At 33.2% G+C, this 27,151-nt stretch overlaps 1 protein-coding gene and 1 pseudogene across 1 annotated transcript; both read left to right on the top strand.

The window, feature by feature from the left end:
- The first annotated feature begins 478 nt into the window (after positions 1-478).
- Positions 479-6,343, top strand: LOC126727823 (anoctamin-like protein At1g73020; annotated as a pseudogene).
- Positions 6,344-22,349: 16,006 nt separating this feature from the next.
- LOC126727824 (uncharacterized) lies at positions 22,350-24,287 on the top strand. The gene is made up of 3 exons (XM_050433733.1): positions 22,350-23,095; positions 23,866-24,041; positions 24,157-24,287. Exons 1-3 carry the CDS (start codon positions 22,350-22,352, stop codon positions 24,285-24,287), a joined length of 1,053 nt encoding a protein of 350 aa, XP_050289690.1.
- Positions 24,288-27,151: the final 2,864 nt, after the last annotated feature.

Here is a 27,151-nt window from a genome sequence, read left to right on the forward strand (position 1 = left end):
TTGTAATGGTGTTGCTGGTTTTATCAAGAACCCAACTTGCTGTTTTGAAAAAAACTTCTCTGTTAGTTAAGGTTGCTACTTGGTACCAGCCTTATTGATCCCAAATAGAGAGAGCTATTTGCCTTTTTTTCCTTTCTCTTTTTCCTCTTTTTTTTTTTTTTTTTTTTTTTTTTGAATTGGATTTCTAGATCCATTTCGGTTTTTGAGTCATTTTAGTAGAATAGCCATGCCTTTGGTTGGTAAAGTATCCCTTTGATCCAAAAGAAGTAGGCCCATTTGGCTATTTCAGCCATTCCAACAAGAAAAATCAAATCTTTGGTTGATTTAAGAGCCATTTGTTACTAATTTTGGAGACCCTTTTGCCTGTTTGAGTTGTTGAAGAAGATTTGGTGTTTTGTTTTACATTTTTTTTTTTTTTTTGGTTGCTTTTGGGGGTGGGTGGGTGGGTGGGTGGATAGGTGGGTGGGAGGGACTGGAAATGAATAAAATCAAGGAGGAGCAAACTGCTTTTGAAATAGGGGTGGTGGTTCTAAAGAGGAATGTGGAGGAAGAAAATGAGGATTGTAACTGTGTGGAGGTTCTTGTTGATGAGTTCACGAAGGTTGGTTTGATTGTTGAGAGAGTCCAAGGTGTTGCTGATGAGTTCATCAAGGTTTTATCTTCTACTTTGTCACCTTAGCTCTCCTACAATCTTTGTTAATTAGTGATTTTTTTTTTATGCCTTGTGCTGGTACATACCATTTACATTGTGTAATATTGTTGAATCTTATGGTATAGCTCAAGAATCTTCTTTCCTTTGTGGTTCATGGATGTGGCTTACTAGGAAGCTTGAGCCCTCCAAACTCCTGCTACCAACGGACTTCTCAGAGTCTTGTCTCCACTAGCTTTCTAGGTCTCGCAATACCGCTCGATTGCATCCGCCAAGCCTCACCAGCTTCTTTTGGCAAATCCCCAAAGCTTCCCAAGCTCCAAAACACCCTCTACACTCTGAATAAGTGTAGATTGTGTTTAGGTATAAATCTTCTCTCAAGGTATGATAATGGAAGAGGGAAGGAGAAGAGACTACAATGATTTCTCACTAAGGATGAGTAGTTCTCTCTCTAAAATGTGGGTGTGTTGTGTTGTGGAAACCTATTAAGGGTGTGTTGTGTTGTGGAAACCTATCACTAAGCAATATCACCCTCCGGCTGCCTTGATCAGAGAGTTCTACTCGAACCTCTCTGTCCACTCCTATGATTCCAACACTCTGGTGAGAAGTTGGATATGGGATGAAGAGTACACCATTACTCCTTCGGTAGTGGCTGATGTTCTTAGGGTGCCACTGGTCCAGCATCCTATTTATCCTTACGATGAGTCTCCACCCCTTGATGACATTATGTCATATCTTAATGGGACTTCTATCCATTGGGGTTCTAATCCTCGGATCACTTCTCACGAGTTGACCGAGATTCATTATCTTTTCTTCCAGATTTCTTGCCATTCCATCTGGCCTATCTCTCACCTGCACACTATTCCTTTGGAGAGATGTGCATTTTTGTATGCGCTTATCACAGACGCTTTTATGAGTTTTCCTCATCTTTTCATACGTTCTTTGATTAAGGTTCATAGGAGTAGTTCTACCGCTCATGGTCTGATTTTCTTTGTTTTTATTCATAGGATTTTATTACATCTAGGATTATATGAGTTTCAAGCGTCTGAGCCCATTCATATCATTGCTATTATAGGTGCCACCTTTCTTAGGCAGAGGGCTACTCAGATGCGAGCTAGCTCTAAACGCCTTAGAGTAGATTCTTCCTCTTCTGGTACACCTCCTCCTTCTACTTCAGGTGATCCGATTGCAGATGCTTATGTTGATCCGACTGCTGCTGCTGCTCCTCCATCTTCTACTTCGGATGTTTCTAGTCATGATTTGGATACTATCATGATCGTTCAGGCGGCTCATGGTCAGCTATTGGTGGACATGCTTACTGAGCTTCAGGCTTTGAGAGTAGATTTGGCAAGTTTTAGACAGTCACCTCTGCCACCTCCTTTTGATGATGAGTGATTGCCTTTTGGCAATTCGTCACAAAAAGGGAGAGTACATATGGATAAGAGATTTTGTTGATAGGGGGAGATTTATTTTTTTGTTGTTTTGGAGCTGTGGAGTTTTAGATTGTATCTAGGTGCTTTATCATGTATTTATATTTTTTTTGGCTCATGATGTATTTCGTTTTATTTGAGTTGTCTATGATAGGGGGAGATACTGTGATGTGTTTATTTCTGTTTCTTGTTTCACATTGTGCTATATTGATTATTGATTTATATTTATGAGATTAATCATGATATATGTCTTGTAGTTTATGCTTATGAGAAATCAAGAATTTATTTTGTTTTACTTGTATTTTCCACACATGCGTTTATGTATTTGTTAAGTATTACAGGAATATACAAGTTGATTCAATCGTGTTGCTGTCAACAATTGCAACTGACAAATAGTAGTTAGGTTGGATTTGTTTGATGGGCAATGTTATTGTAATGGGCTGTTTCTGTAAACTTTAAGCATTTTGCTTAGTTTGTGTTTTGTCACGGATTGCCAGAGGGGAAGTTTGTTGGGTTCTAAGACTTTAGGTTTAAATGTATTAGATTTTCATTTTGTAATGTTGGCAAATCATGATCAAAATGTTTAGTCTTGTTTTAGACTTGCTCAAAGTATGCTTAAGTGTAAAGTTGGAATCGAGTGTACTGCAGGATTTGCTGTGTAAATCTGCTTGGCTCGATCGATCGAGAATTAGACTCGATCAATCAAAGCTCATGCAGATTTTTTTTCTGTAGAATTTCCAATTCAGCCCAAGCCCGTTTGACGTGTAGGGTTTTATGTTTTGCCTTAAGTATAAAAGGAAAAGCCCTAGCCACATTTTGAGGTTACTCTTTATGCTGTGTGTGTGAATCTCTTGTGAGATCTATATGTGTTTGCCTTCATAAACACTTAGGGTTTCCAATCTCAAGATTGATGTCGAGAGCTTGGTAATCAATTCAGTTGCTGTTTCAAGAGCTTAAAGATACACAAGCGGGAGTGCTTGTACTTGCTGTGAATCCAAGAAAGTAGTCCGTGGACTTGGAGCTGTCATGTCGTCATGGTAGTAAGTTTCCTACTCAAGGCAGAAATAGATTATTTTAATTTCCGTATGAATCCTCATGTTTGTGTATGTATGTATGTACATGCCAGAATTTGAGGTGTTATTTGCATATAATCTTATGTGTATGCACTTTCTATATGCATTTTAGGTGTTTCTTCACTGTGATGTATTAGTTAATAGGGTAGGTAATTGCTGTGGAATCAATTTCGTGGTATTAATTTGTTCTACTGATTATTCTGATGAGGATTTACTAGCACGCTCTTTAAACCCTCGGGAGCAGATTAATTTCTAATTTAGGACCTTCATGTCCCTCTAAGGGAGAGAGAAGGGTGAGAAAATGTTGTTTCTGATGTTTTAGTTTTTGTTGACATAGAGAAAATTTATGCAATTTGGCAATATTTCATTCTACATTTTTGCACCATACATCCCTTGTGGCTGACCTGAACCTTAAGTAATTTAAGTTTAACTCTTTGCTAAGTTGAGCTGCTGATTTTATCAATCTTTATTATTTCAGCTGGCTGCACCTTTGGAGAGTCTGGGGAGGGCTGCTGCTGAGTTAAAATTAAATAAAAGGACCCATATTGGTAATGATAATGCAGTTTCTAGATGGCATTTTTTCCCTGTCTAATTTGACATGTTTCATTTGTCCTCTCTTATGAGTACTAGAGCTCTTTGATTTTCATTAAAAAAAAAAAAAAGTATGCATTTTCTCTTACTAGAAAATATAATATGCTCTACTCTATCTCAGGTATGGATCTACAATTTGAATGGGAAGAGGTTGATGCTTTTGTGAAACAGCTTGATGGTTCATTGTTCAGTTGGTTTGAGCGTTTTCATTGCTACAATCACTTAATATATGGGATTGTGAGTCAACTTTTCCACACTCATACCATTCTTTATCATGATATCCTCCCCCTACCATTTTTCCTACATTTTTTGCTTCTATTATTAAGCAAATACAGTATACTACATGAAGGCAGTCAATATTGCAATGATTTTTTTTAAATAAATATTAATTCACTAAATATAAATTTACCTTACATCCACTGAATAGAAGTATTACCTACGCCACAATCAACCAGAATACATGCCTTTATACTTCTCCTTAGAATTTGTCATAAATTGGTTTCATATTGCCCCAGTACACTGATGGCTCAAACATTTGATATTATGACCTTATATATGATATATAAAAGTTATTTTCCCAACATGTAGTTTGAACATGATTTATTAGTTAAGCTGATATACAGACTGAAATTTAAAGGTGAACAAGAGCAAGTCAGCTGTAACTTTAAAGTATGATGGAAAAGAGTTCTGTTGGGAAGTTGATGAAAATTTAGTTCAAAATTGGAATCAGTGCATTTCATAAAACAAGTCTTTCCTTTGCATGGTATGATTAACTTATCACAAAAATATTGTGGTTCTTGTACCATCTGAATTTTAAAGTAAGATGACTTTTGGTTGATAGATGAAATGAAGAGGAAGAAACTCCTTAAGAATTGGGCACTGAACTGGTGGGACATTACAGACCAACCAATCGATGAGATTTATTCATATTTTGGGGCAAAGGTAACTATAGCTTTATTTATAGTTCTTTTGTCAGTTTTCTAATAATGTCTTTGCCAACTTATAACAAGGAATTAATACTTTGCAGATTGCAATCTATTTTGCTTTCCTTGGAATGTATACACGATGGATGTTCTTCCCGGCTGCATTTGCTATCACTGTGCAGTTGATTGATTTTGGGTTGCCTACACTACCTCTTAATGTGCCTGCAGGCTGTTAATGATTTTTTTGTATATTTGAGAATCTGGTACAATATTCCTTATAAATAAATAAGTTGCTTCCTTAAATGCCTTTTCCAGGTCATTGCAGTTATTGGTGCTCCCTATTTTCTTCATAGGCATAATTTTATGGGCTGTAATGTTTTCCCAGTTCTGGAAACGTAAAAACTCCGCCCTTTTGGCCAGGTTAGTCAATTATGTACTGAATATTAGATTCTTCTTCCTATTTTCCTCCTGTGTTTTGTCAATTATATGTTGGTATCCTTCATGTCATTCTGTCTTGGTTTTGCTTTTATAGATGGCAAATCAGTTATTCAGTTGGAGTGGAGCCCGGATATAAACTTCTGGGCATGGAGTGGGGTTCCTTACAGTCACCTGTAAAAGCATTAAGAAAATGGGGGACTGATAAAACAAACGAGAAAGAAGTGTACCAAAGAAGTGAGTGGTTCGGACATATCCTGAGATTCAGAAATAATGCTAGTTATCATGAGTATTATATTCCTTCAGCTGCCATTTGAGTTGGCATATGCTCATCTTTACGAGGTTATTGTCTCTGACGTTATGAAGTAAGAGTCTCAGTTATTTTCATTTAGGTTTTTTTCCCCCTTAATATAATGTTTCTTAATGAACGAAATTATGTTGATAATTTATTGGCAACAACAAGAATGTGTGTTCTCGAGTTCTCTTCTACTCAACCCTCCAAATGTCTAAGGCTCTCTTATACCTTCATTATGTGTTCCCTTAAGTCAATTTAATATATGTTATAGCCATCTTCTACTTCTGTTGTCCGAGTAAGATGATGATGCTACCACAAACCACCTCCATGAACCTTCGTTTTGAGTATTATCAGATTCTATCCATAATATTCCTTTCTTTAAATCCAGTCTTTCTCCATTGATTTTATTTAAACCTCCAGGATTCTTTTGGCATAAGAAAGATGAAGGTTTAGAAGGTTTATCAAGGTGAGGTCCACAACCCTAGCCACCAGCCAATTCCTTGTCATACAGACTCAGATGCTAGCTTATCTGTTGCTATCATGTCAAAATCTATTTCCGTTGTCCAGGTTTAGGCTTTCTACATGAAGGGATGGACATTTAAAAAAAATTCTATTAAGTGATCTTCCCCAAATTGTCATACTAAAACCCCCCTTTTTCCAATTTCTTTTAATATTGTATAAATTTCTTCTTGGATTTGTTAATGAAGATGACACTTTTTTTATTTTTCTTTTCAGGTTTGGGCCGACAGCTGTTTATCTGTTTGCTATTCAGGATTTTACACGGATTGGAGGTAAGATATCGGTTAGGCTCATTAAGTATGAAAACAATGAAACTGCCGAAAAATGGGCTGACAGCTTGTTCTACAAGGCAAAACGAACACCAAAGCAATATAAGTGAAATAAATATTTGCATAATAGCGGCCAAAGCAGCAGCTATTTTTAATTGATAATATTTATATTATATTAATGAAGTGAAACTAATCACATTTTTTATTTTTATTTTTTAAATTGAAATAGAAAACTGCTCATACTACATCTTATCCTAAATTCATGACTACTTTATATTGAGTTGAACAAATGGTCTCCATTGCTTTCGTTTTTGGCGAAAAGTACCCCTAAATTTTAGGTTACACTATTGATTTTTCCTTTGTTTATTTATTCTATCAATAAACCATTATCATGAGAGTTCGGCCAGCTAAATTAAAAATAGGAATTTGAAACTTTGATTCACGTTAACTTTATTGTGGAATTTTGAAGCTTGGTCCACATGTATCAAATCATACCTTAAATTCTAGGTTCAAACTTCAAACATTATTGGTTTTTTCCTTTTTTCTCCCACTAATAAATCATGATTTGATTTAATGGTCAAGATTCTAGCATGTCAGCATTTCACTAACAATAATTGTAATTATTTTGTTTGCAGCATTATTTTATTATTTTAAGAATATTGTTAGTGGAATGCTGACATGACAAACTCTAAACCATTAAAGCATTAAAGAGTGGTTAGGATTTAAAGAAATCTATAGGTAGAGTACCTTAGGAAATCTAGAGAATCTGAATCCCACTTTGATTCACACTAACTTTATTGTGAAATTTCAGAGCTAGGCCCACATCTATCAAATCACACTTTAAATGTAATGATCAAAGAAGAAGAAGCAGTGCTTTGGTCTGATTTCTTAGGATTTATTTTAACAAAAATAAAAAAGAAAGGTATGAAGAGAGAGAAAACAAATTGGTTAGGTATTGTCAAATCTATGGATCCCACACTTTTTAAAATATTTATAAAAGTGCTATTAAATAATGTTATTTGAAATTGAAAATTGGTAAGAGGAGTTTTTTAAATTTAGTAGTTAAACACCCTAAAATAAGAAACGTGACTCAAACACTCTTAAATAAAATTATATACATTATTAAAAACCCTAAAACTAATATAACCTTGCCTTTTCACATTTGTGTGCATACGCTGCATATATATATATATATATATATATATATATATATATCCACTCCTTGCAGCGCTGGCTTTATATAGGACTACGTCACTGAAGTATTGCCCTACATTATAAAAAACCCTAAAAGGCTAAAACTAATGTAACTTTTGTGTGCATGCCTCGCATGTACAATTAGTATTACATCTTTGTAGCGACGTCACTGAAGTCTTTGCCCCCGCAATTTAAAAATAAAAATAAAAATAAAACCCCCCAAAAATTAATATAACCTAGTCTTCTCTGTAGCGTCACTCATGACTCAAATATGTCTTTGCTCCCTGATAAGAAAGCCCTAATATTATAACCCAGTCTTTCACCTTTCCAGGGCCGGCTCAACAATTTTGGGGGCCATAAGTGAAAATTTTAAGTGGATTTTTTTTAAAACTCTAAAGTCTAAACCTACACATATAAAAATTAATTTATTACATGGTTCAATAAATTAGTATCATTATAATACAAATGAGTTGATATACATCAAATGATTAATTGATGTGATAATTTATAATAATTGATAAAGTAAAAGTTTGTATTAAAGAAAAAAAAAAAACAGATATGATAACTTATTCATTGTGGGCCGGTGGGGGCCAATTTAGCTTAGGCCAATAGCCCTTGTGATGTGTTGGGCCTTGTGGACAAGATTGCACAATGTACATAATATTGTGCAGTCTTGTCCTATCAAGTTCTATGCAGTATTCTGTATTGTGCACGGTTATTGTGCAAAATTCGGTCTTTTATGATACAATGTGATCTTTTTAATGCATTTTATTTATCAATAAAAGTACTTAAAATTTTTTTTAATTAAAATATATAGATAAATATTTTATATATATATATATATATATATTTTTTTTTTTTACAAATGGAGACCTTTTTTTTATTTGGGGGCCTTAAGCGATTGCATCAATTACATCTATAATTCAGCCGGCCCTACACCTTTCTATTCTATCATTGATTCATTAATGTATGTTTTAGGCCAATTTTGTAGCACCAGCATAAGGTCACGTCACTTAAGCCTTTGTCTCCTTAAAAAAAAAAAAAAAAATAAAAATAAAAAATAAAATAAAAAAAAAAAAAAAATAAATAAAAAATAAAAAATAAAAAATCTTAAGCTTTAAGAGCATCCACAGCAGTGGAGCTAAATTTTTAGCTTTTTAGCTACACAAAAAATCACTTTATCTATTTTACCTTTTCACATCCTACAGCAATGGAGTTATTTTAACTTTTAACACAATAAAATAATATAAACACTACAATAAAATAATATTTCATTCATCCACCAACACACAACCACAACCACCATCAAACTCATAAAAATCACTGCACAACCACAACCCCGCCATGCCCATCAAAGCCAGTGAAGAAGAACAAAAAAAGAAAGCAGATAAATCAATACAGCCAAACCGAAACACAAGCACAGCCCGATCCCAGCTGTCCGATCTAGACTCTGATCGGAGTTCTTTTTATATGTCCGAAGGTGATGATCAAATGGCCGCGGCCCAGCCTAGCCCAGACTCGTACCAGTACGCCAAGTTTAGTCCGTCAATGGCGATAATCGTGGTGGTGCTGATCGCCGCTCTTTTCTTCATGAGCTTTTTCTCGATCTATATCCACAACTACTCTTAGGGCCCGGCCAATTCGAACAGCGTCCGAATGAGAGGTCTCTCCCGACACGCGACCGCGGCTAGGCTCGTGCAGATCGGTGATGGATTTATGGAGGAAGAAAGAAGGGTCTAGTGGAAGAAAGAAGAGATGGAGAGACAGTGAGGAGAGAGACACGGAGAAAGGAGAAGAAAGAAAGAATAAAAAATAAAAAAAGTAGTGTAAACATAGAATAAAAAATTATTTTTCTTTTTAGCTTTCAACTACAGTGCACATCTATAGATAGATGTGCATTGTAGCAAGAAGGTAAAAAATTTTAAGTATAGCTCCACTACTGTAGCCTTCTTTTTTGTGTTTTGGTGTAGCTAAAATAGCTATATAGCTATTTAGCTACGCTACTGCAAATGCTCTTACAAGGAAAGTAACAAAATTATATTTATATATATATATATATATATATAAATGCGTGTGTGTTTTGGCAATTTCTCCTCCACCCCAAAATCTCCTCTCATCAAAACTAGATATCAATAGAAATTGAGCTTGCCAAGAGCCTTGTAAGTTGTTACTCAAAAGAAGATACTTAATGGGATTATCCCATTAAGTTGCTTGGTGAACGTGACTAAGAACCCACTTACTGTAGTTATGAGCTAGCATGGTTTTGTAACGTTGCACAACTCTTGCTCTACTTTTGATTTTTTTTCCTGCCACTTGCTTTACTTTTTTTTTTTTTGGATGAATTGACACTTGCTTTACTTGCCTACGATTAAGCCATGCACTTTGATCCGCCATCCGAACATGATTAAAGGAGCAATATTCAAGCTTGCAAAAATTGACATCTGCCGACATGAATCAGTAGTTATTAATCATTAATTAATTTAGATTCGTTAGATGAAACCTCGCGGTCTTATTAATTTTTTTTTTTTTTTTTTGAGAAATAGTCTTATTAATTACTTTAAATATATATGGCTCATTATGCTCATGTGAAACTAAGTCCATAAAAGGATATAATTCTCTATTTTTGGAAAGTTAGAAATTCATTCAATAATTTATAGGTTAAGTACATAATGACAATATTTGCATAATAGATGGCCAAAGCAGCAGCTATTTTTATTCCTTACCTTGTCAACATATAAAGCACCAAACCTACTAATATTGTTTAAATTCGGCTTGATTCACTAGTTAAGCTGAACTTGAGCTCAATATTAAACTCTTGAATTTGAGATCCAGCATCGATATATTATCAAGCTCACATCAAGCTTGTTATCAATCTCATTTGGTTTGGGTGAGTGGTCCCAACCATAGTTAGTAAAATATGGTATGCATATATTACATTAAACATACAGACAAGTACAATTATGTATCTTTCAATAAAAATACATTTCAAAAATTAGGCAAAAAAATATGTAAATAGGCAAATAACGGTATGTGTGTAGTACAGGTACTAAACATTTATTATTTTTAAAGTTCGTGTAAAAAATACGGAAACATATAGCATATAAATATAGTATATATATACTCACTTAGAGCATTCTTATCAACTTGTGCAAAATATTCTATATATTTTAATATAAGAACCTACTTTTTTCTATTTTATATACTTATTTTTCAAAATACCCATCATCAAATTATCAATTTTACACTACATTTTATTAAAATATCAAAAAATTTTGATTTTTTTTTAATTATTTCTCTTTCTTCACACACAACAATAACAATTTATTATGTTCCTTCATCATCGGAATATATAAAGAAATATTAAAAAACTAAATGCAAAATAAGAGCATTCACAGTAATAGAGCCAAATTTTTAACTTTTTAGCACAACAAAAAGTCACTTTATCTATTTTACTTTCTCACATCCAATAGCAATAGTTTTTAACACAATAAAATTATATAAACACTACAATAAAATAATATTACATTCAATTACCAAAACACAACCACAACGACCATCAAAGCCATTGAAGTCACTGCATAAAGACATGGAGAGAGGAAAAGTAGTGTGAACGCAAAACAAATTTTTATTTTTTTTTTAACCTTTCAGGTACAGTATATAGCCAAAAATAGCTGTGCACTGTAGCTGTGGAGCCAAAAAATATTGCTTTGACTCCACTATTGCAGGACATATTTTGAGTTTTAGTGTTGCTAAAAATAGTTATATAGCTATTTAGCACCACTATTGCTAGTGCTCTAAATAGTATCAATGTAAATTTACATGATTACTATAGCAATCATGTATTTTTCACAACTTTACATTGTTTGATATGGGTGAATTTTAAACTTGATTGGCTATGACACAATTCTTTTTTAAACTTCATGAATCAATAGCACTTAGTTTAAACTTTAAGAATCAAAAGTGCTCACTAGATAAATTTTAGAGATCAATAGCGTATTTCAATCTCATTTGTTTTACATTTATAGATATAATACAAAATCTTAGCAGACCCACACATCATAATCTTTTATTGAAAGCTGGTTCTACCATCCATTTTTTTCTTTCATTTATATTTTTAGTTCATGAACAAAAAATGAGTAGATTTTCCTAAAAGAGAAGCAGAAATTAATAAGGATTTTGATGTGTAAAATCCAAGCCGTCACTATTCACTAGTACTTGTTTAATATATATTTATGTTAGTGAGCATTTTTAGTTAATTATTGCATAAAATTTAGTAATTTTTTTAAAAAAATTAGTGAAACAAATTATAGAGACTTGGATTGTCACCGTAGAATTTAAATAAACTTGTGATCAAAATGATATAAAACTTGTCAAATTAATCAATTAAGTAGTATTGGGGTCAAAATAGAGAGTTTAATTTCATTAACCAACGTACCAACAAACAAAGCAGCCAGCAATAGCTGCACAAGGTTCGCAGGACCAAACAGAAACAACACTGCCCAAAAGAGTTTATAAAACAAGCTCAAAAAAGAAGCTATATAAATTGAAAATAACCAAGGGTGTCCTCAACAAGCTGCAAAGGACTATATTTAAAATAGAGTTCGTGTTCTTCACTTTCTTGCCGCAAGCTACTCGCCCTAGCCTCTCACGTCATTCTGTCACCATGAATTCTGGCACGTACTTCCATCCATGCATCCAAGAAGATTTGATATACAGCTTCTTGCCAAGCAATTCTGCAGGTAACAAATACGACAAGTTTTAAACAAAGCTTGGCATTGTACAACTGAAGAAACAAAGAAAAGGGAAACTTTTGACTATATTTACTAGGGAAAGGAGTGTATTACAAACCCAGCTGTTGAGAATCTAATGTGATCAAAATCCCATAAGCTAAATTCTAATAAAGAAGACAATCTCGTATCTTAATTAATTAAGCTTGATACGTTTTGAATATAATAATAAAAATAAATTCTCCAGAAATTGTACGAAAAAAAAAGAAAAAAAAAAAAAAAGAGATTTTAGTGTGCGTTTAGCAAATTCACACCTCATAATCTTTCATTAACGGCTGGTTCTGACACTCAAATTTAACTTCTTCTTTCCCATTTGTAATTCCATTTTTTTTTTTTATACAAGATAGAATTTCTATTCTAGCATAATTTAAGTGTATATGTGTGTGAAACTCCCTCCTAGAGACTTGAATCTCAGCCCTTACCCTCCACACCCCACAAGCAATTATACTTATAAAGACGAAAAATACATATGTTTTCAAAAAATGGAAATTTATAAGGATTTTTACCCGTAGAATCCAAGCCATCACTAGTTTAGTAAATTATTGCATAAATTTAGTACTTTTAAATAACATTTGGCATCCTCTCAACCAAAAAAAAAAAAAAAAAAAGAACATTTAGTGAAACATATTATATATAGAGACTTGGATAAAACCCCATGTCACCATAGAATTTGGAATAAACTTATGTAGGATAATATATTAACATGCAGGGCTTCAAAACAAACAAGGGTTGTTAGTATTGTCTAAATATTCAATTTTTTTTACAAAAAAAAAGGTAACTAATTAATTAAAAATAGCAACTAATTGGATAAAACCCCATTCATGTTACCATAGAATTTCCATAAACAGATATGTGAAATAGTTTTTCCCGTTCAGAAACCAAACCAAAGATGACTATATATGATAAAAGATCTTTTACCTGAAAAACACATATACATACCTTCATATACAAGCAGATTAGACAGGCAACGAGGTTCGATCCTGGAGTTGTAGTCCACGATAACGCGCAGATAAACGTGTCATGGATATATATAACAATATGAGTGCAAATTGCACTGCTTTCTTCGTTTTTTCAGAAATCCATCGTTTCAAGCAACAAAGTAAGTTGAAAAACGTACGCACCAATAAGAACATGTAAGCAATATAAGTGAACCATCTAAGTGGAACTGGAAAAATTACAGATGATAGCAACGTCACTACAAGAGCTGCTGAGAGGTCACTGATGTGCCTGAAAACAAGCACATAAACGCTATCAATGGCATGATTGACGAGCACGGATTCAGCTATTGATGAGATGCAGTAAATGAGAAAGTTCAAAATGGAAGCGTTTATGGCTATTGGATGAGTATCGAAAGGAGTATGATCCTTGTTTTCGAACTTAATTTGTACAAAGGCGAGAAATGCAGGGGTCATAAATGCAAAGATTGTATGTCGTGTGATAGCGGGGAGTGGTTTAGACAGTGAGCTTGAGCTTCATTGGTGGAGGTTTAATGGCAGAAGTGATGTACCACCATTGGTTGTTGGGTACAAAGGAGGTCTTTGATTAGAAAATGAATACATTTTGCTTTAGGAATTAGAATGGTGAGAATAAATAAATAACAGAGAAACTAAAGCTAATAATAGGTCAAAATTGGGAATTAATCCTGTTTGCCAAACAATATAATTTGTAGGTACTGTTTCGAAACTATATTTTTTACTAATATTTTGAGTTTCTAAAACTCGATTTAGGAGTTATAAATCAAGTCTCAAAGACTCGATTTCAATGTTCTGATCACATCTGATTTGGCGTATTTTTCACATGGCATCTACTTAGAAATCGAGTCTCTAAGACTTGATTTATAAGCCAAAAAAATTGTCTATACACGTCATTCCTAGAAATACCCAAAAAAAATTTTAAGAAATCACCAACCATTCCTTCTCTCACCCACCATTCCATCTCTCCCAAAACCCACCGGCGCCACCCACAGACCGACACCACCCACCAATGATGCCACCCACAGACTCCACGTACACCTCCTCCTTCCTCTCATCTCTCTTAAAAAATCCATCGGGATCTAGATGCTAAGTGGCGGCTTGGGTTTTTGGTGGCTGCTCTGATCTTACTGGTAACTGTTCTAATTTTGCCACCGCTAGATTTGCTGGGTTGTTGGATTTTTAGATTAGATTCTTTGTTCATGGGTTTTCTTTTCAGGTTTTTGATCTGGTTTTGTGGGTATTTTTGCCTTTCTAATATGGATTTTTGGGTTGTTCATGGTTGTTTTTTGGGTGGTTGGTGATTTTTTTGGGTAGTTGGTGGTGATTTTTTGAATCTATGGTGGTGGCTGCTGGTGGTTTTAATGGCTATCTTTTGAATGGTTGGTGGTGATTTCTTAAATTTTTTTTTGGGTATTTCTGGGAATGACGTGTACAGACTTAGATTAAATTTTTTTTTTTTATTTTTTAACTTATAAATCAAGTCTTAGAGACTCGATTTCCAAGTGGATGCCATGTGGAAAATATGCCAAATCAGATGTGATCAGAACACTGAAATCGAGTCTTTGAGACTTGATTTATAACCCCTAAATCGAGTTTTAGAAACTCAAGATATTAGTAAAAAATATAATTTTGAAACAGTGCCTACTAACTATATAGTTAGAAAATTGGGGTTAATGGCCAATTTTGGCCCTTATAATAAGATAGGTACAAGATTGCCCATTAAAATTGTGACACATATCACTTTTGAATATCAATGAATTCCAGGTGATTTGCTCCGATAATTAGGCAAAAACAAACCCCAAACCCAAACCCACGTGTCAGCTCCCTTTTATTGTTTTCCTATGTCTCACTGCCAAATTCTCGATTCCCCAGACACTTGTGTTAACTATGTACTTCTTAGTTCTCTCTCTTTGTCTGTCCATTTTTGTAATGGTGTTGCTGGTTTTATCAAGAACCCAACTTCTTGTTTTGGAAAATACTTCTCTGTTAGGTAAGGTTGCTACTTGGTACCAGCCTTTTTGATCCCAAATAGAGAGACCCATTTGCCTTTTTTTTCTTTTTCTTTTTCCTCTTTTTTTTTTTTTGAATTGTATTCCTAGACCCATTTCGGTTTTTGAGTCATTTTAGTAGAAGAGCCATGCCTTTGGTTGGTAATGTTGCACTGCTCTTGCTCTACTTTGGATTTTCAGTTTTTAACTGAGATACTCTTGGTCCCACACCCCACCCAGGGTTGATAGGTACGTGATTTTCAGTTTTGATAGGTACGTGATTAAAGGAGCAAGCATCAAGCTCGTAACAAGGACATCTGCCGACATGAATCAATACTTATTAATCATTAATTAATTTAGATTTGTTAGATGAAACTTCGTGGTCTTATTAATTACTTTATATATATATATATATATATATATATATATATATATTTATATAGCTCATTATGCTCATGTGCAACTATAAATCCATAAAAGGATATAATTCTTTATTTTTAAAAAGTTAGAAACTCATACAATAATTTATGAGTTAAGTACATAATGACAATATTAGTATAATAGATGGCCAAAGCAGCAGCTACTTTTATTCCTTACCTTGGGACAAAATGGCCTTACATTCTTTTCACCCAAATTATATAGCCTTATATCCCCCTTTTCAAACTAATTATGGAAATACCTCTCTTTTGTAACTCGAATTTCTCAAAATCGAGTTAAAAAAAAATCTGAAGGCCTATAGTGACATTTTTAAGGACCTATAATGACATTTTGTAACTCAATTTCATGGAGCTCGAGTTACAAAATGTCACTATAGGTCTTTAAAAACATTACTATAAGCTTAACTCAATTTTGAGAAAGTCGAGTTTCAAAAGAGAGGTATTTCCCTAATTAGTTTGGAAATGGAGCATAAGGTTATATAATTTGGGTGAAAAGGGCATAAGACAATTTTGTCCCCTTACCTTGTCAACATATAAAGTAGAAGATTGATAAAGAACAACTTCATATCGTAATATAATGCCTTATAACGTGCACTTAATAGTTGATACACTCTTTATATCCAAGCCACACAGGGACGGAACTAGGATTTGTACCTGGGGAGCCAAAGCTTAAAACCAAAAAAAAAAATTATGAAAATAAAAACTAACATTTATTTCATATTCAACAAAATATTACATACAAAATAAATATTTCTTAAACATTTCATATTATAAAACACATCAACAAAGTAAAACATACAAAATAAGTGTTTCTTATTTTGTGCACAATTTTTGTTTAGTCCATATTTTATTTTATTTTATTTTTTTGTAGTTAAAGAGGCATGAATTTTATTTATCTATTTCTTTTCTTGTAGGTCAATATCTAAATATTTTAGAGGAGGAGAGACAAATATATATATTTAAGGACAAATCTTAATTTTTTTGTATACCATTTTTTTTATTTTGGGGGGGGGGGGGGGGGGGAGGGGCCATGGCCCCCCTCTGCCCTAGTGTAGGTCCGTCCCTGAAGCCATGTAACACAAATGAAAAGGGATGATCAATCATTGATGAATAAATAGCTAGATTTCTTTGACCTCTAAAGGAGTCGAGTTTTCTTGGTTAATTAATGAATGTTTAAGTTTGGTTCTATAACAAAAGTAAAATGTTCAAGGTCGACTTGAACTCAGACCAAACCTACTAATATTGTTTAAATTCAACTTGATTCACTAGTTAAGCTAAACTTGAGCTTAATATTAAACTCTTGAACTTGAGATCCAGGATCGATATATTATCCCCCAATTATAGTTAGTAAAATATGGTACGCATATATTATAGTTAGGGACGGACCCAGGTGAAGGGCAAAGGGGGCCTGGGCCCCCCATTGGGCCCAAAAAAACAATTTTTTAGTATGTAAAATTTTCAAAAAAAAGCTTGGGCCCCCCTCATCTCAACCATCACTATACCAACCGGCTAGCCCAGGAGTTTTCAAGAGCCCATGAAAACCTTAATATATATATATATATATATATATATATGTATGTATGTATGTAAAAAAGAAAAAAAGAAAAAGAAAACCCAGCAATCAGTAAGACCCCAAAACCAAACAGAAAAGCCAGAAATGAAGGAAAAAAAGAAAAAAAGAAAAGAAAAGAAAGGAAGAGGTGAGAGCGAGACAGAGAAAGTGAGAGACCCATCATGCTGTGACGCCGTCGCCCACACCATGACGCCGCTGCCCACGCCCACGCAAGGGAACCCCATCTTGCTACCCAGTACCCACACCGCCATCAACTATCACATACCCAAACCGAAGACCCATGTTGCCGCCGCCGGCGGTTGCTCGATCTGCACTGCCCAGCCCAGCTTCATTGCTCCACTGCTCCAGCTTTCACAATTCACATGTATTTAATCTATCCTTTCCTTCAAAACCTAATATAAGGTTTGTGAATCCCAAAATCTAAAAATCTATGCTTGTGGACTTGTGGTGTTTGTGTTTTTACTGATGAGTGATGAACTGATGTTGGTGATTCTGTGATTGTGAATCTAAAAATTTATTTTGCCTGTGGTGTTTTTTTTTTTTTTTTTGGCCTTTTTGGCTTTATGACTCTGTGTTTGTGACTCTCTCTCTTGTAGTATATAGAAAAGAGAGATAGAAAGAGATAGTAGAGTTTGTAAAGATTAGAGAATATATTAGTGTAGTGTTTGTCTATTTGTTCTTTGTTGACTGGTAGTTGGGCAACCATAAAGACAAGTGACAGGAAAGAAAAAAAAAATGTAAAGTTAAGAAAAGTTTTTTTTAGTAGTGCAGAATAAATTTATAGCGTCTCTAGTGGGATTGGGTCAGTTTCTGAAATATGGAGAGTACAAGACAAAGACAAATTCAAAGAGAAGACAAAGACAAAGATAAATAAAGACAAAGACCAAAGACAAAAGAAAAAAAAAATCATATAATATAGAAAATTGTCACACATCACAAATTTAAGAAAATAACAGTGATTCACTTACGCCTATTGTTAACTCATAATGTTAAATTAAATAAATTTATAAATTGAAAAGAAGTGAGAAATACTGAATTTATAATTAAATGCATCATGCATATTACCTAGATTATAGTATTTGTCTTTAGTTAGTAACAACAACCGTTTGTGAGATAATATATATGATTTTTATTTTATTTGTAGATCATGAAAAAATCAACTACAATGTTTGATTTTTTCAAAAGAAAATATTCAAATTCTTCTGAAGTCAACGTGGGATTGCTAACAACTAATGTTGCTATTCCAATTCCAAAAAATGTGGATGTTCCAATTCTAGAAAATATTTATTCCCCAATTCCGGAAAATGTCGATGTTCCAATCCCAAGAAATATTCATTCCCTAATTCCAGAAAATGCTGATATCTCAATTCCAAAAAATAACCATATCTCTCAAACACAATTTCAAAAAGTTGATCTTTATATATTAAGAAACAATGATTTTTGGGTATTTGTCTTGGTTGATAGTTTATTAATACCATATGGATGCGTATTTTTTTTTTTTTTCGCTTATCTCCGGACCCCCCCCCCCCACCTCCCAGCTTGAAATCTTGGTTTCGTCCTTGATTACGGTAAACATACAATAAGAAATAATTGGATCTCAATGTACATAGGTGCTCTCTATTTATACAAAGCTAAGGAAGGGCAAGAGATTAAGCCTAATCTAAGTTAGTTAGTGCAACAAAATATGAAACAAATTACAGGTAAGCACCTTTAACACGTGTGAGAATTAATTGTCTCACATGGTGCATAACTAATTTTTTTAAGCTAATTTGAATCTAAGTTTGTGATATGCTTACTAAATAGAACTGTTATTCATCTTTAATAGAGTAGTACTATATTCACAACAAAGTCTCACTTGCATAACTTATTTTACCTACTATTTATAAACTTAAAAAACTATATGTATACTAGTCTCATCACATGCACTTTGCGCATGCGATGAGGCTCTTTTTTTTTTTTTTTTTGTATAACTATTGTCATAATTTTCTTTTTTTATTATTTTAATTTTTGGATAATTTTTTTTTTAAAACATGGATTAATAGGAAAGTGTCCTATTTTGTAATCATTTTAAGTGGAGTTGAAAATATATTTTTATTAGGTTGTCCTCAAGTTTTTTCCCTGTTAAACATAAGGTTTAGGGGTATTTCTAAACCACAAAAAGTCCTATTCAAAGAGGAGGATCCTCTTATAGATAGTATAGATAAAATTATAAATGGAGTTTATATTCACTGACTTATTACCAAACAGATAATACATATGATTTCAATTTGTTGCATAATCGGTTCTTAAATTTGAGTTTGAACTTCACTTTTTTTCAAAGTTTTTAAACCTGAACCAGACCATACAGTCCGACTGGGAAACCCTCGAACCATTCACTTCTACGGTCCATTTAAGGTGAAGAACCATTCCATGCGAATAAAGCATGGACCCGTTCGGACCGCGATTTGACCATATGGTTCTGTGAATCGTGACCAGTTCACACAGTTTAAACGGTTGCCTTGTTTCAAGCCTTAAAACGGCATCGTTCCATCTTTTTTTTTCCCCCCTATATGGCGTCGTTTGGAGCTAATATCACCAAACGCATTGAACAAATTTAACCCTGAAATGAAACCCTCGCCTCACTCTCTAAGCTCTCTGCCTCTCCCTCACTCTCTAAGCTCTCGTCTCTGCTCTCTCCCTCGTCGCCATCACAGCTCAGCCCAAATCACAGCTCACTCACTCACTCTCTGCCTCTCTCCCTCACTCTCAATCACTCTCTGCCTCTCTCTCATTCTCATCTCTACCTTTCTCCCTCATCGCCATCACAGCTCAATCTCTGCCTTGTCACCGTCACAGCTCACTCTCTGCCTCGTCGCCGTCACTCTTACTCCATCGCATCCTTGCCCAGATTGCAAGGTACTTTATCCGTTTTAATTCTTCTTTCTTTATGTCAATTTATATTTTTTTGTCCAATTTTTGAAGGAAATCAAGTTTATTTTTCTATCAAAAACAATAATCAAGAGAGAGAGAGAGAGAAATCCAATCCATGTTTCTTGTGCATTATAGTTTGTTAATAGCTGCAAGGATTTATGCTTCAATGTGTGTTTATATTTTACAATTTTTGTTTGCAAGCACAAATGTGTTTAAATTTGTGCTTCAATCTTTAACTTGTGAAAGTTGTGAATCTTGTGATGGGTTTGTTGTAAAAAATTGGTGAATTTCACTATTTCAAAAATTGTATGAAGTTGTGAATTTGTGTTTCTTTGATTCTATGACTCTGTGTATATTAGTTTATTAATTTGACCCTGTGTATGAAGTTGTGATTCTTTGACTATCTGTATTTCAAAAATTGATGGGTCTATGCGTGTTTGACTAGTTGTTTAGTCTTTTAGATTAAAATCGAAATAGAGACTGGGTCTACTCCATCACATGAAATTGATTCCAATGTAGTCAAGTCTAGCTCAAGAGTAAGGGAAAAGGTTGATCTGGCTTGGGAACATTTTAGCCTTGGGGTGGATGAGAAGAGACAGAATACTTTTATGTGTGTGTATTGTGTTAGGACATATGTGATTCACTTGTTAGGAACATATATCACTATTTTATGTAATTGGCTAATCCTTTGACAAAACGCACTTTACTTGTATTTTGGTAGATTTAGGATGTGTTTAATACTTCAAGAAACCTTATTTCAATTTCAAGTGTTAAATCCATGCAAGTCTGTCCAAGAATTAAGTGAGAAAGTGCTGAATTTTAAAGCTCGATAGCTGCTCGACACCTCTCTACACTTGGCTTATCTGTCGAGCTCTTCAGTTGCTTCTTATCACAATCTCAACACCTCTCAATAGCTAGGTCGATCAATCGAGCAAATTTCTGTCCCTTCAACACTTGCTTGACACCTCCTTGATCGATCGAGAATTAAGAAATTCAAATTTCTAAATCTGATTTTCGTCCCATGCTGACATGTATATGTAAGGTTTCTTTTCTCACAACCCTAGACATATATAAGGCTTATTTTAGAGGCAATCACATAAGAGAATACAAGGAGAACATATGCAAAAGGTGACAGATGCCTTATTCTCTCTGAAAGAAGTTACTACGTCTTTGTGCCTTGGGGTTTTGTAACCAAATGCTTCTTGATCTTCATTTTTGATGAAGTGAAGCACTTTACAGTCAACATCTTCTTCTAGTTGGTGTGTTAGTCACGTACTGGGAGCCGTGCATCATTGATTAGTCACGTACTGGGATCCGTGCATTAAAAAGGATGGCGTTCATATATTAAAGAGTTCAAAGGTTCTGAAGTGGTAGAAGGTTTCTGCTGTGAGTTCATCTACGGGGATTGTAGAGTCTAGAAACAAAGGTTTTGTACTAGATCTAAAACTTCTCTTTACTATAGTGAATTACTTTTCAGGAAGGTTTCCCCCTAGGTTTTTTACTATGAAACTAGTTTGTTTCATTGGTTTTCCTGGATCATCATATCTTGTCTTATTTATTTTTTCCTCTGCATGATTTTGACATGATATTGATGTTTGTTTGTTTTAACAAGTTTTATTTATAATAAATCTAATTAACAACTTGGGTTTAAAACTTGTTAATTCTATCAACCAGGGTTTAAATTTCCCAACATATTGTAGGCAAACATATAAAGATAGGGGGTATTAATAGGATGAAACGACACCTTGTGAGGATAAAAGGTGATATTGGATCGTGTAAAAAGGTTTCTCATGATGTGAGATACCAAATGTTGGAATATTTGAAGGAGTTTGAGTTGAAGAAAAAAGATGAGAAACAACGTCAAGAAGAAATGTTTAGTGCCCCTTCCACAAATAGTGATATGCAAGAAGATGAAGATGTTCAAGAAGTATTTAGTAGTGGGTTGCCTAAAAAACCTGTTTTAGGTAAAAGAAATGGTACAAAGCCAGTGGATAATTACTTTGCTCCAAGAACTACTCCAGGAGCTCAACCTGGTCTTAAAAGTGTATTCCAAAGCAAAGAAAAGGTGAGGCAAGCTGATATGACTATTGCAAGGTGGATGTATGACAATTGCATTCCTTTTAATGTAGTGAATTCAGTGTACTACCAAAGGATGATTGATGTTGTAGCTGCTACTGGTCTTGGTTACAAAGGTCCATCTTATCATGCTGTATGGGTCTCTTTGTTAAGGGATCAAAAGAAAGAGGTTTAGTTGTTGGTTGAGTCATAATGTAGGCATTGGGCAAAAGTTGGATGTACACTTATGGCTGATGGTTGGACAGATACTAGACATAGGTCATTGATTAATTTCCTTGTTTATTGTCCTAGGGGAATGGTATTTGTAAAATCAATTGATGCCTCAGAGATTGTGAAAAGTACCAGAAATTTGTTTAAATTGTTTGATGAAGTAGTTACATGGGTTGGTCCAAAAAACATAGTTCACATGGTTACTGATAATGCTTCCAATTATGTATCTGCTAGTAAATCGTTGTGTGAAAAGTATAAAACTATTAGTTGGTCTCCTTGTGCAGCACATTGCCTAAATCTTGTGTTACAGGATATGAGAGACATGCCTCATGTGGATAGACTAAAAAAACGTGCATCCAAACTTACAGTTTTTATTTATAATCATGTGGCTTTGATTGCTTGGTTGAGGAATAGACCTGGTTGGTCAGATATTGTACGTCTGGGAGCAACAAGATTTGCTACTACTTTCCTTTCATTTGGAAGCATTCATGTGCATAAGCATGACTTGCAAGCCTTAGTGACTAGCAAGTTCTTTGTGGACAATAGATTGGTAAGAGAGTCAAAGGCAAAAGAAGCAGTTTCTATCATTTTGGATAATTCTTTTTGGGATGATATTAATGTTCTTGTCAAGATTTCATCGCCACTCATTCGTTTGTTACAGATTATTGATTCTGATCAAAGGCCTGCAATAGGATATATGTATGAGGGCATGCATAGAGCACGGTTGGGAATCAAGAAGATCTTCCAAATGAAGAAGCACTTGTACAAGCCATACACCTGAATTATAAAAAAAAAAAGTTTGGACAAACATTTGCATAAAGATCTTTATGCTGCTGCATATTGGTTAAATCCCGTTTTTCAATATGATGAGGAGAATTTTTGTCGGAAAGCAGCAGTAAATATAGCTATTTTGGACTACATTGGGAGAAAATATGATGGTAACAAAGAAAAGGTAATTAAGAAAACCCAATATTTTCGAGACCGTATTGAGAGCTTAGATAGAGATCTTGCATTGTCAACAAGCAAGACCACTCATCCAGGTGAGAAGTAATTAGTTTATTTTAATACTATAAACAAATCTTAGTTTTTTTTTTCATGTTGAAAGTTAGTTTTGTCACTATAGTTAGAATAACTGAAGTGATTATTCAATTGAAAGTTTGTTTGTTTATGTTGATTAATATTAGATTACATTGTGTTATGAAAATCAGATGAACGGTGGAAGTTGTGGGGTGCTGATGCTCCAAACTTGCAAAAATTGGCAATTAGAATCCTTTGCCAAACTTCCGCCTCTTCTAGATGTGAGCGTTGTTGGAGTTTATTTGACCAAATACATTCTAAGAGGAGAAATAGATTGGAGCATTAAAGGCTCAATGATCTTGTGTTTGTTCATCATAACTTGCGATTGAGACATAGGTAACTAAATGCTATATCTTGGCATTATATTAATTTTTAAGAAGTCATTTATATAATGTAATTGTTAGTTACTAATTATGTTCAAATTCTAATAATGAGCATGGCATTTTATGATGCAGGCTTTACAACAAAAAGTTTATTTTTGACCCCATTGATTTTGCAAGTATTGACATAACTAATTTTTGGGTATTTGTGGAAGAGGAAGACCCATATCTTAATTATGAAGAGTTGGAGAATGCAATTTATGAAGAGGGTGCATATCCAGCAAGTGCAAAGCCTTCTTCTAATATTGAAGGTTAGTTTATATGAAAACAATTTGATAACCTATAGTGATTTTTCTTTTATTTTTTTCAAACTCTTGTAAACATTATAATGATTTTTCTTTTTATTTTGTTCAAACTTGTGTGTAGAATCTGTAGATGATAGCAGTGAGGTTAAAGGAATTGATTTGGGAACATTTGGACAACCTATTGGCCCTCCTCCTGGATTTCCAGGGAATGATGATAAGCATGATAACTTTCATGACATTGATGATTTATGATCATAATAATTATGTTTGAACTTTGAAGTTCTATTTTGTATTTTAGAGATAATTTCTATGTCTTTTTGTAAGACACAGTGTGTTACATGGAGTTTGTAAGTTTCATGTATTTTTGTAAGAAACAATGTGTAGTTGTGTACTATAACTTGGAGGCTTGTTTATGCATTTTTACTTTGTACTTTTATGGATTGATTGAGTAATTCATATTTATGTTTGCTAAGGATTTGACATTTCTTATTTGTCTTGAAAGTTATGATATAAAAAATATTTGAAAGATAAATCTTTAAATGAATTAGACTATTTTAGTTAATTTTTCTATTTTTTAATTAATTTAATGTTTTTATATATATTTAAAATAATTATTAAATTAATTATGACGTCATCACAGTTCGACCCTAGTTCAACCTCGGTTCAATTTCAAAAACCTTGAACCTCTCTTTTTTACGGTTCAATGAACAGTCTGGATTTGAAAACCTTGCTTTTTTTTTGGGATAAATGAACTTTAGACAATTAAGCTCATTCTATTTTTGGACTTACCTCCAAAATATCATGTAAATTGCTACATAAAGCACAATTTTTAAATATGCTCATTTCTTTTCCAGAGCATTATAAGTTGCACCACAATTTTACCTCATTTTTTTTTTCTTCGTGTGTAAGTGAGTACCTAGCTTGTTGGGAACGGACCAAATAAATAGCATGGAATAAATTTGTAAAGAATATCATATATATTTTATTCGAAGTTTCATTCCCATCCACTCCCGTTATGTTTAAAACCCGTGATTATTAGAGATTGAGAAAAAAAAATTGGGTCACCAAAACAAAGTTTCAATAATACAAAAGATCCTATCTAATAATAATAATAATAATAATCTATATATATATATATATATATATAAAACCGAAGCTTTTGAAGCTCCCACAATTTTCCACATCAGCACAATATTTAAATACAATATTTAAATTAAATTAAATATTTCACCTCATCACTGTTTTCTTTTTCCAATGCAAATTAGACTTCTAGCCAAATAAGGACACTCTCCCACCGCCTCTACTCTCTCCTATTTAATAGTTGCTTGCGTAGAAAACCTAAGCCCCAAAACACAATTTTCTTCTTAAAACTTATTTTTCTTCAAGATTTTTTTTGAGGGCGGCTCATGCTTCACAATTCACATATTCCACTTATGTATTGGACTCCTCTCCTTCTTCGGTCAATGCATCAAGGTTAGGGTTATTTGATTTGTTCAATAAAAATTATAGATTTGTTGTTTTTCCTTATAAGTTTGTCAATTGTTGTTTTGTTTATTTAATTGCTGAGCTTGAATCTTTTAATTAAATATTCAAATTTTTTTAACCTTTTAAAAGTTTTAATATTTTGAATTTTAACATTTAAAAGGTAACTCATATTTCTCTAATATTTCTATGCTGTGTAGACATTTTTTTTTTTTTTTTTTATTATATTTCTCCATTGTGTAGTCACGTAATTTTTGTTTTTTTTTTAATAAATCCTTGGCTCAAAATGTTCTAATTGTTTGGTTTACATATGAATTTTTAAGTTCATTTTTTGCAATACATTTAATTGTCTGGCCAATTTCAATAGTAGAAAAGCTATAATCATGGATTCCCTTCTTTCTATTATATTTCTCTATTGCGTAATTATATATATATATATATATATATATATATATATATATATATATATTGTATTATTTCAATACTTTTAAAACTTTGAATCTTTTGATTTAAAAAAAAAAAAAAAAATTTTGACCTTTTGGAAGTTTTAACATCTTAACTTTTGGGTTTTATTTTTTCTATTATCAGAAATTATCTAGAAGATTTCAATGAATATCCATGGATTATTTTTTCTATTCCTAACCTTTTTTTTCCTATATTTTTTCTTTAATTGTCCGTGTTTACGTCTCTTTTGTTTTTCTTATTTTTACTTTCATAGTGTATGTACATGTTGTGTATGTTCTTTGATTCTTTCTTTAATAATTTTTGTGTGAATATGTGTCATTGTATCTGGGTACTTAGGCAAAATCTATAAAGACTAAAGATACTTTTTTTTTTTTTTTTTTTTGGTAATGAATCTTGTGTTTTTCATGACTTTAGTGAGTTATATTCTTAATGATCGAAATGGTTTTGTTTGAGGTGGATTTTGTTCATATTGGTTTCAAATTTTATTTCTTGGCTTATATTATAGATTGTAATATATTTATTCATCAAACTGTTTAGTTGAGTTTGTTTTCGAAATTGTTTTCAGTGTTATACATTTTCTTGAAGCATGTTGGTATCATATATTAAAATACTGTTAAGTTGATAATAATAATAATAATAATAATATAGTTTAATAAATGTCTGAAACGTATAGCTGTTAACAAATGTTTTAGCTATATGATTTTATTTTACAAATTCAATTTTGTTGTTGTAGTAAAATAAACAAAGATTAAATTATATATTGTACTCAATACATTTCCTGTGCATCGCACGGGTTAGCGACTAGTAATATATATATAACCGAAACCTCTGAAACTCTCACAATTTTCCATGTCAACATAATATTTAAAAAATAAATCATTATCATTTTTTTAAATAAAATTATTTTTGTTTAGTCCAAACTTAACAAGGAGTGAAACTCCATCTCTCTAACAAGTCCAACTTAAACTCAAACTCATCATTATTATATATATATAAATTAGACGGAGAAAACAAACCCTAAGTACCCTTCAACAACCCAACCATATAAACCAGATGGAGAAAACAAACCCTCAGTCCAAACTCCAAATTCTTAACAGTGCCACTACAGCCCCTCAACCTATTGCCAAGCCAAGTCTACCACTGTGGGTATGGTTGTTTGCAATGTGAGA

The sequence above is a fragment of the Quercus robur genome, chromosome 5 (assembly GCF_932294415.1).
Source record: "Quercus robur chromosome 5, dhQueRobu3.1, whole genome shotgun sequence".
Lineage (NCBI taxonomy): Eukaryota > Viridiplantae > Streptophyta > Magnoliopsida > Fagales > Fagaceae > Quercus > Quercus robur.